This window comes from Salmo trutta, chromosome 1 (assembly GCF_901001165.1).
Source record: "Salmo trutta chromosome 1, fSalTru1.1, whole genome shotgun sequence".
In the NCBI taxonomy this organism is placed as follows: Eukaryota; Metazoa; Chordata; class Actinopteri; order Salmoniformes; family Salmonidae; genus Salmo; species Salmo trutta.
The window spans coordinates 34023013-34037086 of NC_042957.1; the positions used below are offsets into that span (position 1 = coordinate 34023013).

A 14074-nucleotide genomic window follows, 5' to 3' on the forward strand; every position below is an offset into this window, starting at 1 on the left:
AATTAGTACAGATTGTGGACCATAGCAGTACCCAGTATTACCTACAACTGGATGTCCAGAGAGGACATGTTGATAAGTCTACAGTCTACAGTAGACAGTGAAGAGAACTGGAGACTGGGCAGAAGAATAACAACAAAGTAATCCAGAGTTCTTTCTGAGATAAAGTAGGGAGAAAACTCACAGCTTCACCCTGAGGCAGCATGCAATACAAAAGTAGTGCACTATATAGGAAATAGGTTGCCATTTGGGACTTATTCGCTGCCTTTTAAAAACATAAAAGCACACCTTTGGGAATAGGAATTCCATTTTTTTCCCCACAGGTTTTGTAAAGATGATAAAAGAGCAGACTTTTATCTTTTCACCAGACATAAGACTTTGTGTCTATTCTACAACTCTTTTCGTGCTGAGAGTCTCAAAATAGGTGGATTGAAGGATAAGAACAAACTGAATGATTGCAGCAATAGTCTTGAATTAATTTCACATTTGAAAGGGTAACCAATCTGATAGTGCTGGGCCATTCTGAGGGGAGGACGGAGGATGGAGTGGGGAACTTGGCTAAGGACAGGTCAGGGAAAAAAATTCTGAATTTAGTCGTTCATCATGAGAACCATCGGTGTGTTCTCTTGGCAAGATAAAGCCACCGTTCTCCCAGCTTTCATCTCACTACTGTTGAACCCTCATGTATCTGAAAACAATCTGCTTGGTTTAGAGTTATTTTCCTTTGAGACATCTCTATCACCCCCCAAATGGCACCCTATTCCCTTTATAGTGTACTACTTTTCTTGACCAGGGCCAATAGGGCTGTGGTCAAAAGTAGTGCACAATATAGGGAATAGGGTGCCATTTGGGATGTACACTTGGACTTTATGTGGATCTGTATCTATTGGTAGAAGTGCTGAGGATCTTTCACTCTCACTGGAAGACTGTTCTGTCTTTGGTCAGTTTGTCAGGAGGCTGTGTGGGAGGCCTTCCGGATCTTCTTTGACAGGATCCCTGTCACTACAGAGTACACAACATGGGTTCACACATGTCAACACGAGTCTCTGTGTCTCGCTGACCTGGCCACTAACTTCAGCAACTCAGAGGAGCACATGAGTATGGTGTACAGGGTGAGGAACCAACAACACATGCCTTCCTTTTATGTTTTGTAGCAGTGAGACCAATAATTACTTTCATTATTTGAATGAGCATATGCACGTCTTTACTGGGGGTAAAACAATTTTGAATGGCAATGGCCAATGGGTGAATTTATGATATCATGTGGAATCCATTCATTTTAGTACATTTCCTCAGGAAACAACAGCATTGTTTGTTGCACAATAGCCACAGGGAAAGTAAATGTTGGAACTTGTCTTTCCTCTCAGTATTAATTACATATCAGTCTCTTGAGTGAAGGGGAAACATATCCTTATTATATTGCTCCCATTAACACACAAAACAGCATCATATTAATCTCTAGTCTAGTCAATTAGGTTAATTTACATGTATAAGAGTTTATAAAATGCAATTATATTTGCAGACGGCACTCCCACGTTTCATTGATACCTTATATACTACACAGTTTTGATGTATTATGTTATTGATTTAAAGTCCAGATGATGTGTATGACTGATGTAATGATGTGATTTTTCTACTTTCGTAGAGGATGAATCTGCGAGACGAGAGGCAGTCGACTGGGTAAGGCTTAGAGACAAGGCAGTATGCCGCCTGCTGTCTGCTGATAGATGTCAACGGTGCTGCTTTCTCACTCACACTGCAGCCCTCTTGAGTCCGGCTTTGAATTTGACCTGCCATATAATTCCAGCACTCCATGTGGTCCATGGGCCGGGGGGGGGGGTCGGTCAGGCTCACTTGGGGTGACGATGTCTAATAGGGATTTTCCTGAAGGTCTATGTCCCTAGAGTTGGAAAATGTGTGATAGCGTTGCAGCAATGACCGCTTTCTGTGTGTTATCACTCTTTCTTTCATCCCTCCATCACATTCACATTTCCCATATGGATTTAACCCTATGACAAACAATGTCAAGAAGTTATTGCTCACGTATACCCTATAATTAAATTGAGGGCTCATATGCATTATCATAATAAAACATATTTTATTTTTGGAAAGTCAGGGGTGAAGTTGGGGGGGGGGGGCTGACATTTTTCAATTGTGATAAAGGGGGCCCTGGGGGAAAAAGCTTGGCAACCCCTGATCTAGAGTACATATCAGAATGACCTGTATAAATTGCTTTAAAAAGGACACATTGATACATTTTTACTTTGTTGTATTATAACCAACTTTGAAAGCCCCACCTACAACTATTGTTTAAAAATGGCCCATATTGTGCCATTGACATTAGAATGTAGGAAGCTTGGCCATAGAAGGAGGTGGTGGGGCAGTTCTGTTTTTGAATTGTAACTTTGGTGATAGAACCAAATACACACACAGCTAGAACATTGTTTTAAACATATTTATATGTGCAGTACAGGGCCGTCACAGGATTCACATATTAACCCCACAGAAGCCTTTTCCCAATATGGCTGCCAAACAACTCAACGGGGTCTTATCAGATCAATTTCGCATGATCAAACCAGCGTTAAACACCATAGTGTCCTCCAAGCTCAACATTTTTCATTGCTAATTTGAATGGCATTGAGAAAACAGAAAGGTGTCAAATCATTTTGTTGCAAACATCCTTTCTGAATTTAGTAAAAAAAAAGTAAAAGTAATCCTAGAAGTACAATATTTTTGCTGGTAACGTAACAGATTACAGTTCCATTTCTTTTGTAATCAGTTACATGTAACAGATTTAATGTAATCCGTTACTCCCCAAACATCGGATTTTACTACATAGTAATGGAATGTAAGGGGCAGGTCTATAGTCTCCATAATGAAAACAGTTAATAGGATAACAATGTATATCATTTTAATGAGCCCACATTAATTAATATTTACTTGTACATATCAATTTTTACATGTTTGAAGATTAAATATTGCAATTAAGGCTTGATAAATATTATTACCACAATTGTGTGAATAATTTAACATCTTTATAGCGGTCACACACCTGGCTCATTTGGTTGTGTATTCTACATTACTATGAATACTTTAAGATATTATTGGGCATACTACAATTATATTTCATACAAGTATGTTCATGCGAAATTGATCCAATAAGACCCCATTGAGATGTTTGGCGGTCACATTGGAAAAGGGCTTCTGTGAGGTTAATGTGGGAATCCTGTGATGGCCCTGTATCTACAACTCTTTTTAAAACCTGGTTCTACATTTACTGTGTGTGCAATTTAGTGGTTCTGTCCCCAAAGTTACAACCCAAAAACATAGCTGCCCCACAGCTAAGCTCACAACATTCTAATGTCAATGGCACAATATGGCCTATTTTTAAACAATAGTTGAAAGGTGGTGCATTCAAAATTGGTTATATTATTTATAATTCGAAAGGTAATTTCATCACATTTTAGAAACACTTGGCAAACATAGTTTCAAATGTATCAGGGTTTCTTTTTTAAAGCAATTTATACAGGTAATTCAGATATGTACCCTAGAGGTCAAAGTCCATATCACGTGACATAATTACCATAAATGACCATCAAGTATTTACCCAGGTTGTTACTATATACTGTACAGTACAACATCTGCTTTGGTATACTGTACATGTACATGCACTCTTGTATGGTGCTGCTGGTTGAAGACCATTGTATTCTTAAAGCAGGTGGAGAGCTTGCACATTGCCATGGTAATTATCTTGTAAAGTAATTGGGGGATAAGTGCTTGTTGTCAAATGCTGTTTTTCACAAACCATTAGCTTAACCACTCACAGCTGGGCTATTGTGGACAAACATTCATCATTCGTATGATCTACTCTTTCACCTGCAGAGCAGAAGCAGCCGCAACCACAGCAGCACCAGAGGTCACTGAGATAGCAGGTATGGCAAGAAACTTTATTAAAATGCACATATCAATAGTTAATCAATGATTTAATAAATCTGCCTTGTATATATGTCTGTCTTGCATATTGTATAATTAGATTGTAATCATCTGTTTAGGGAAAAACAAAAACAGCTTAAATGAACAGATTTGTTTTCCTACACAAACGTTTCGGGTATGAGCCCTTCTTCATGACATCAATGATCCGTTTAGGTCCAGAAGAGACCCAGACTGCTGCACCAGAACCACCCACTCCTGTGACCAGTGATGCCAGTGTCCCTGATGCTCCTGAGGATACAGTTGAAGAAGAAGTAGAAGAAACCGCTGCTGAGGAGGTAAACACCATTGACAGTACCTTCAGAAAGTATTCACACCCCTTGACTTTTTCCACATGTTGTATGTACCCTAGAAAGACTCATAGCTGTTATTGCTGCCAAAGATGATTCTAACATGTATTGACTCAGGGGTGTGAGTCGTTCTGGGTAAGTCTCCAAGAGTATTGCACGTCTGGATTGTACAATATTTGCACATTATTCTTCAAGCTCTGTCAAGTTGGTTGTTGATCATTGCTAGACAGCCGTTTTCAAATCTTGCCAACGGAAAGTATTCAGACCCCTTGAATTGTTCCACATTTTGTTAAGCCTTATTTCATTTTTTTGCAAATGTATAAAATATCAAAAACAGATATACCTTATTTACATAAGTATTTAGACCCTTCACTATGAGACTCGCAATTTAGCTCAGGTGCATCCTGTTTCCATTGATCATCCTTGATATGTTTCTACATCTTGATTGGAGTCCACCTGTGGTCAATTGATTGGACATGATTTGGAAAGGCACACACCTGTCTATATAAGGTCTCACAGCTGACAGTGCACATCAGAGAAAAAACCAAGCCTTGAGGACAAAGGAATTGTCCGTAGAGCTCTGAGACAGGATTGTGTCGAGGCACAGATCTGGGGAAGGGTATCAAAACATGTCTGCAGCATTGAAGGTCCCCAAGAACACAGTGGCCTCCATCATTCTTTAATGGAAGAAGTTTGGAACCAGTAAGACTCTTCCTAGAGCTGGCCAAACTGAACAATCGTGGAAGAAGCGCCTTGGTCAGGGAGGTGACCAAGAACTAGATGGTCACTCTGACAGAGCTCTCGAGGTCCTCTGTGGAGATGGGAGAACCTTCCAGAAAGACAACCATCTCTGCAGCACTCCACCAATCAGGCCTTTATGGTAGAGTGGCCAGATGGAAGCCACTCCTCAGTAAAAGGCACATGACAGCCCGCTTGGAGTTTGCCAAAAGGCATCTAACGACTCTCAGACCATGAGAAACAAGATTATCTGGTCTGATGAAATCAAGATTGAACTCTTTGACCTGAATGTCAAGCGTCACATCTGGAGGAAACCTGGCACCATCCCTATGGTGGCAACATCATGCTGTGGGGATGTTTTTCAGGGACCGGGAGAATTGTCAGGATCGAGGCAAAGATGAACGGGGCAAAGTACAGAGACATCCTTGATGAAAACCTGCTACAGAGCGCTCAGGACCTCAGACTGGGGCGAAGGTTCACCTTCCAACAGGACAATGACCCTAAGCACACAGCCAAGACAATGCAAGAGTGGCTTTGGGACAAGTCTCTGAATGTCCTTGAAGGGCCCAGCCAGAGCCCAACTTGAACCTGATTGAACATCTCTGGAGAGACCTGAAAATAGCTGTGCAGCAACGCTCCCCATCCAACCTGACAGCGATTGAGAGGATCTGCAGAGAAGCATGCGAGAAACTCCCAAAATACAGGTGTGCCAATCTTGTAGCGTCATACCTAAGAAGACTTGATGCTGTAATCGCTGCCAAAACTGCTTCAACAATGTACTGAGTAAAAGGTCTGAATACTTATGTAAATGTTATATTTCAGTTTTTTAAAAGTTTTTTTATAAATGTGCAAACATTTATAAAAACCAGTTTTTGCTTCATCATTATGGGGAATTGTGTGTAGATGGTAAGAAAAATATAGATTTAATCCATTTTGAATTCAAGCTGTAACACAACAAAATGTGTAATATGTTAAGGGGAATCCATAATTTCTGAAGGCACTGTAGTTTAGGCTAGATGTTAAGATTGCTAACAGCTTGCAGATTGAAAGGAAAGCTGACAGAATGTTTGCTTGTGGTTGCCCAGCCCAGCTGTTGCCTTGTATGTCTCAGACAGAGAGGGTGAGCTGATAACATTTAGCCATATGGTCTAAATGCTATCATCTTATACAATACATTATCTAACTGCTGTTCCTATTCATTAGGGCAAACCCTTGTAGTGAAGTAATGTGTATCATATATTGCATTTTATATACAGTATACCTTACATATGACCCGTTATAAGACTATGCAATTAATATGATCAAAGTCTACTAAAACGAAATATCTGACTACATAAAGATGATTTTGCTTTATGCAAGAGACTATAGTTGAGTTACAGTAATAAACCATCAAGAAATGTCTGAGAATTGCCAAATTGCCTAAGGCAGATATTTAATGAACATTGTAAAACAGAATGAAATCTCATTCAAGGCATAAAGCTTAAGTTACAAAACATTAACAAGCATTACAAGGCATTATTCTAGGCATAAAGATGTCAGAGTTACAAAGCAAAGCATGAACAAAACAGGTCTACTCAGGCAGAAGGCCGAGCAGCCTACAAGAGAAACATGTCCAAACAACCTTTCTTGTAAAGTGGATAACAGGAGCAAGTGAGAGAAGTAAATACTTCCATTCCATTTATACCAGATCTGAATTATTTGTGTTGAAAATACGTTTTCTGACAATCACAGACCAAACCAAAATGAATAAAACTAAGATATCCAATCAGATCGAACCAGCCAACATCCTCTAAGAAGACGGTCACATCTATGTTTGATGACCTGAGGGGGTGGGCTGGGTATACTAGAGAGAAGACATCGTTCCTGAGAGGACAAAAGAGATCCTTGCATACAGTGTCGTCAGAGTTCACTCTGACCATCTAGACTTACTACAGAGATTGTACATCCATATAGATAGCATCAGTGTTCTCTTCAGGGTACAAGTTTCAGATAGAGACCAAACAAGCATCACTAACACACATTTCAATAGTTTATCTGCTGCATACTGTGTGACAGAGAGAGAGAAAGGCATTTTGGCCTCTTGATGGGGACAGGATTGACTGGCCCTTGAGAATGTTCCTTGTGTTCCTGGGCCATTTGCCATGCAGACCCAGAGGTTACAGAGAGCACATATGTTAGGGCCGAGCCTACACCATAGCATAATGTTTTGCCAGGGAAAACGAAAACGGGTATTTCTTAAGTTCAGGTTGTCCCTCCCTATTTCAGTCTGTTTTCTTTCCTTTTAATGCTTAATCAATAGGACACTTTTGGCACCTAAATCAATAGGGCTCTTTTGGTACCTAATAAATAGGGCTTTTGGTACCTAATCAGTAGGGCTCTTTTGGTACCTAATCAGTAGGGCTCTTTTGGTACCAAATGAATAGGGCCCTGTTTTCTTCCACTGTTTGTAGGACTCTGAGCTGCCCAACATTGTCCCGGAGAACCATGTGGAGGAGATAGTGGAGTTCAGCATTGACCTGGTGGACCCAGGCTACAGGGAACTACTGGACTACCCTGACTCCCCCCAATATGTTGACCTCTCTCATCACCTGCAAGACCAGGTGAGATAATAACCCTTGCTGTCATTGTCAAGCCAAATAGAATGGAAATGAGTGACAAGGAGTTGGCATGATGGGGCAAACAGACTGACACTCAGGCTAGTCAAGATACTGCACAGTAGCTGGAATAACATATGGGAGGCCAGACTCTGTATACCCTCTTTATGTCCATCAGTAATTGTATTTATTTTTGTAGGCAAGTCAGTTAAGAACAAATTCTTATTTTCAATGTTAACTGCCTTGTTCAGGGGCAGAACGACAGATTTGTACCTTGTCAGCTCGGGGATTCGATCTTGCAACCTTTCAGTTACTAGTCCAACGCTCTAACCACTAGGCTACGCTGCCGCCCCGTAACGTAAATGTCCCTAAGACCAATGGGCTATCCCATTGAGGTACAGTTTATTCGGTGTCTTGATGTTTTTTTTCTATATGTTTTTAATGTATGCACAGTGCCGCAAACAAAATTTCCCATTGGAAATAAAGTCATTATCTTATCAGTGTAACACAATCAACTAACAGATACAGGAACCTGATGCTGTACAGTGTGATCTGTGACACATTGCTACAAGTGGTACTGCCCTCATGGGTTGTGGCCCTCTGAAGGGGTTCATGGTAAAGATAATTATAGAATGCCACAGGATCATGAGTCAGAAGAAAAGAAAGCAAATTACTGAGTTGCACTTGGACAGTCAGGGTTGGATTCTCAACCTGAATACACCAAGGTTCAGTCCCGATCTCCACCCTTCTCCCGAAATATGCACTTGCACATTTCCTTGCATTGGATGTTACAATGGCGGAAATTCAATGCACTCTCAAAGCTGGGCACAGACGTCAATTCAACGTCTATTCCACGTTGGTTCAAAGACATTTCATTGAAATGACGTGGAAACAACATTGATTCAACCATTGTGTGCCCAGTGGCAAGTGTCTGCTAAATGTGAGTAACTAAAGTTACAGATATATGAGTGTAAGTGTCCCGTTCATAAATTCCTGACTTACAGTACTTCAGATATTCTCAGACTACATTATGAGAGCTGGTAACCAGTAACATTTGTGCCAACAGAAAATGCCATCATATTTGATTCTGTAATAAACAAGTTTAATTTAGTCTGTCTTTTTCAACAGATGCTCCATGTTTTTGACAAGCTCCCAGGATTTAAAGAGATCAGTGTTTTGGGAATCAGGTAAGTCTGTGGCAGACATGAATAATCACATCTGGTGCCTTCGAGCTTAATTCCAACATTTTGGAGAGCTAATGAAAAAAGCAATAGATTAGGTGAGACAGATGAAAGCCAGGTGAAAGCTGGTAGCTCCACCAGTAGAAGTGAAGCACAGCCTCTCACTGCCCTGAGAAATTCCTCTCAGACTCAATTTATTTCATCGGACCTTAACTACGTGTTGATTTGGAATGGACTCTGGATTCATTTGAATACATAACAAGCCCATTCCCACCTAGCTGAAATGCAGTCAAATGCCAGGAACAGAAAATATTTGAGTGCCATCCAAGCCATTCTGTCATGCTACAGGTTGTGCTCTTGGCTATGCTGACTGTAATAAGAAAACTTTAGTCATAAGTGTGAACCACATGCATACCAAAAATACATCTTTCCTTTGAAGGTCATTACAGTGAGGGAAAAAAGTATTTGATCCCCTGCTGATTTTGTACGTTTGCCCACTGACAAAGAAATGATCAGTATAATTTTAATGGTAGGTTTATTTGAACAGTGAGAGACAGAATAACAACAACAAAAATCCAGAAAAACGCATGTCAAAAATGTTATAAATTGATTTGCATTTTAATGAGGGAAATAAGTATTTGACCCCCCTCTCAATCAGAAAGATTTCTGGCTCCCAGGTGTCTTTTATACAGGTAACGAGCTGAGATTAGGAGCACACTCTTAAAGGGAGTGCTCCTAATCTCAGTTTGTTACCTGTATAAAAAGACACCTGTCCACAGAAGCGATCAATCAATCAGATTCCAAACTCTCCACCATGGCCAAGACCAAAGAGCTCTCCAAGGATGTCAGGGACAAGATTGTAGACCTACACAAGGCTGGAATGGGCTACAAGACCATCGCCAAGCAGCTTGGTGAGAAGGTGACAGCAGTTGGTGCGATTATTCGCAAATGGAAGAAACACAAAAGAACTGTCAATCTCCCTCGGCCTGGGGCTCCATGCAAGATCTCACCTCGTAGAGTTGCAATGATCATGAGAACGGTGAGGAATCAGCCCAGAACTACACGGGAGGATCTTGTCAATGATCTCAAGGCAGCTGGTACCATAGTCACCAAGAAAACAATTGGTAACACACTACGCCATGAAGGACTGAAATCCTGCAGCGCACGCAAGGTCCCCCTGCTCAAGAAAGCACATATACATGCCCATCTGAAGTTTGCCAATGAACATCTGAATGATTCAGAGGACAACTGGGTGAAAGTGTTGTGGTCAGATGAGACCAAAATGGAGCTCTTTAGCATCAACTCAACTCGCCGTGTTTGGAGGAGGAGGAATGCTGCCTATGACCCCAAGAATATCATCCCCACCGTCAAACATGGAGGTGGAAACATTATGCTTTGGGGGGTGTTTTTCTGCTAAGGGGACAGGACAACTTCACCGCATCAAAGGGACGATGGACGGGGCCATGTACCGTCAAATCTTCCCTCAGCCAGGGCATTGACAATGGGTCGTGGATGGGTATTCCAGCATGATAATGACCCAAAACACACGGCCAAGGCAACAAAGGAGTGGCTCAAGAAGAAGCACATTAAGGACCTGGAGTGGCCTAGCCAGTTTCCAGACCTTAATCCCATAGAAAATCTGTGGAGGGAGCTGAAGGTTCGAGTTGCCAAACGTCACCCTCGAAACCTTAATGACTTGGAGAAGATCTGCAAAGAGGAGTGGCACAAAATCCCTCCTGAGATGTGTGCAAACCTGGTGGCCAACTACAAGAAACGTCTGACCTCTGTGATTGCCAACAAGGGTTTTGCCACCAAGTACTAAGTCATGTTTTGCAGAGGGATCAAATACTTTTTCCCCTCACTGTATATCTTTAAAGGTCATTATATCTTTACATTCAAATACAAAAGAATACATGTCACGAGTGAAAAGCACATGTTTGTGATAACACCCGACCAGCAATGAAGGACGTTTTATTTCCTTTGTAGATGATAAATCAATATATCACATACTAATGACTGACAAGTCATTATATCACATACTAATGGCTGACAAGTCAATAAATCACATACTAATGGCCTCTTTTCTTCCCCCTCTCCAAATCTTAGCGAGGCCCATGAGAGTGAAGGGTAATTTAATTACTGTGATGAGAGCCATCTTGAGTGGTAGCTGCAGTTTCCCTCTGTGTCTGTGCTTGTCCCTGCCAGTCTGCTGCTCTGCTCAGTGTGTATCTGGATCTATCACAGGACCCAGGGAGAGAGGGATCAGATAACCTAAGAGTAAATCCATTTCAATTCAATCACTTTTTGACAGCATCCCTTTTGATTTAAACAAAACTTTCGAATACATGTTTGTCCATGGAAGAAGTGTACAGAAAGTGACTTTTTGGAACTCAATGCCAAAACATTCAGGAGATAAAGGTGCTCAAAGTTTACCCCTTTTGCATACCCCACCAAACCACGAGACATCCATGTCTTCATCACATCTTCAACCTACGGTTGAGTTTCTTTTTATAAAAACATTAATTATCTAAAAATGGATAAACTCCGATTTTTTTCATATTCGCATATGTTGTAGCTTAGACCTTACTTTACATCATCTGAGGTTTTTATGTTGTGCTCGCAATTGGTTGAGACACAACGTGCTCTTAAAAACAGGGTGGGTTTAATTTCAATCATAGAAATATAATTAATAGAATGGACCTATATATCCCTTCAGACCACTGCCATTAACTGATACACCGTTGACATTTAAATTGAATTGAAATGTTAACTTCTAATTACAACCACAAAGTTGGCCTCCGGTCCACCCACCATCGAATGTCAACTTAAATGGTCTATTCTATGATATATATTTCTATGGTTTCAATAGGTTTCCTGTGGAGGATTGAGAGTATAATTTAAAACAACAGATATTCCCATTCAAGTCAACCTTCTCTGATATGTGTGGACCTCCAACCATCTTTGTGGTACCATTTGAAAGTTGAAATTTTATTCCCATTTTATTAGCCAAAACATGACACCCACCCTGGATTCAAGAGCATGTTGTGTCTCAGCCGATGGCGGGCACAACACAAAAACCTCAGATTATGTAAAATAGGGTCTAAGCTACAACATATGTGAATATGAAAAAAATAGGATCAGCTTTAACATTGCAGATAGATTGTGGCTTCTGCATAATTTCCAATCACCCATATATATATTTTTGATAATTAACGTTAAAAAAAAGACATATTTATCCAAATAAAATAAATCAAGAAATAATACAATGGTTTAACAACCCTGTTTGTAAGCTTTCAAATGATGTCAACCTCAACCATTTATATTTTCCATTAATGAAGACATGAATGTCTCATGCTATGGTGGGGTATGCAAAATAGGTAAACTTTCAGCATCTTTATCGCTTGAATGTTTTGGCATTCAGGTCCAAAAAGTCACTTTCTGAGCACTTCTTCAAATCACAAATATGTATGGAAGGTTTCGTTCAAATTAAAAGGGCTGCTTTAAAAAAGTGATTGAATTCAAATGGATTTTCCCCTAAACAAACAGCAACTCGGCAATAGAGATTAATAGAGAGTAATGGCGTCTTTTTGTAGGCACTATCTCCGCTATGGTTCATTGAACAAAGCCTATGTCAAAATAGAGTTTTTGTAGAGTTTTTTTTTTCTCATAAAGATTGAAAATAAGATCTGTGGTAAACATAAGCTTAGGAGATCATATTTTCGTTTTGTTCTATGCTATAATCTTCATCAGCTAACATCACTATTTCTGAATTTTGAAGCATTTGTGAAAATGTAAAAAATAATAGACAAAGGCTTCATAATTCATAAAGGTCATGTTAACTGACTGATGTTATCTCATAGAACAAAACATATAAGATCTCATAAGCCGGTTTTAACCTCAGACCTTATTTTCGGCATTTATTCCAAAACCTTATTCTTTCGCCATTCATTTTGCCCATAGGAATGGCTGAACGAACCAGAGGTAAATCATTTCTGGTTTTTAGGACTACAAGCTGGCGAGCTCTATTACTCAGCTGTTTTTGCACTGCAGCCATGATGGGTCAATGCATCAACCAGGACATTGTTGAGAAATGACGACCAAAGTCAGCTGAAACAGGGACTCATTTTTTTCTCCCCTTCTGTAGCTCATTTAAAGGGATACTTTGGGATTTTGGCAATGAGGCCCTCTATCTACTTCCCCAGAATCAGATTAACTCGTGGGTACCATTTTTATGTCTCTGTGTCCAGTATGAAGGAAGTTAGAGGTACTGTAGTTTTGTGAGCCAATGCTAAGTAGCATTAGCACATTGACTGGAAGTCTATGGTTTCTGCTAGCATGCTAGTAGCATACCAGTAGATTTCCAGTCATTGAGCTAATGCTAGTTAGCAATTTCTTTAGCGCTACTTCCTTCAAACTGCATGCAGACATAAAAATGATATCCACGAGTTCATCTGACTCTGGAGAAGTAGATAGAGGGCCTTGTTGCCAAAATCACAAAGTATCCCTTTTGGGTTAACAAGGTTTTCATAGGCTTCTTCATCTTAGGATGGAAGGCAAGTAAGTAGTGCAATACAAAGCCCTGTGTGAATAGAATAATTGCTGAGTTGATCCCTCCCTAATTTGCGAGCCCTGTGGTGGCCAGTGCTGTCACATGCAATAATATCCATGCCCGTTAGTGGCTCGAGCCCGCTTCACTAATCTGATAAAGGATACACAACTCATTCGACCTTGGCATCTTCACTATTCACAAAAACAAAAAGGAAAGAAATTGATGTATCAACATTGATGTATCATTGCTATTAATCCTATTGAACTAATATGTTTACCCTCCGGCTTCTGCATTGACAAGAGCTGAATATTGATACATTTCTGATAGTGTCATTAAAATCTGCAAGAAAAAAGTGGTTGATTTCCATGCTCTGCATTTCAAGTATACTACTTTTCAATTGATCTTGTATCTTGACTCTCCAATTCTTAAACCTGCCAGGGGATTGCTTTGTTTTTAGTTGATAGTTCATTGCTTAAAGTGTATATAGATCTGTATAATACAGTAATCACCAACTACTCTTATTTTCTCTCATACAATATATTCTTCTTTTTCAGACCTGGAGGAGTGACAGTGCACTATTCTCTGGTCTTTCAGACAATTTCAGAGGATAACACAGGGACTCCAGTGTCAGCTGTGCCCAGCCTGCGGGAAATGGTGGCCAAGGCTTTGAGTGAAGAGGCCTCTCTGCCAGTGGATCTACAGTCATTAAACTTTGAACCAGGTAGCCAAATCACT

At 40.3% G+C, this 14074-nt stretch overlaps 1 protein-coding gene across 1 annotated transcript in view; it reads left to right on the top strand.

Annotated features, from left to right (window-relative positions):
* The window catches only part of LOC115194554 (interphotoreceptor matrix proteoglycan 2), a 38603-nt gene that overhangs the window by 4671 nt on the left and 19858 nt on the right, over positions 1–14074 (top strand). The window contains exons 3-10 of the mRNA XM_029754337.1: positions 943–1109; positions 1643–1677; positions 3880–3929; positions 4144–4265; positions 7466–7615; positions 8738–8796; positions 10897–10917; positions 13894–14060. Coding sequence (XP_029610197.1) covers positions 943–1109; positions 1643–1677; positions 3880–3929; positions 4144–4265; positions 7466–7615; positions 8738–8796; positions 10897–10917; positions 13894–14060 — 771 coding nt within the window. The remainder of the gene's footprint in view (positions 1–942; positions 1110–1642; positions 1678–3879; positions 3930–4143; positions 4266–7465; positions 7616–8737; positions 8797–10896; positions 10918–13893; positions 14061–14074) is intronic.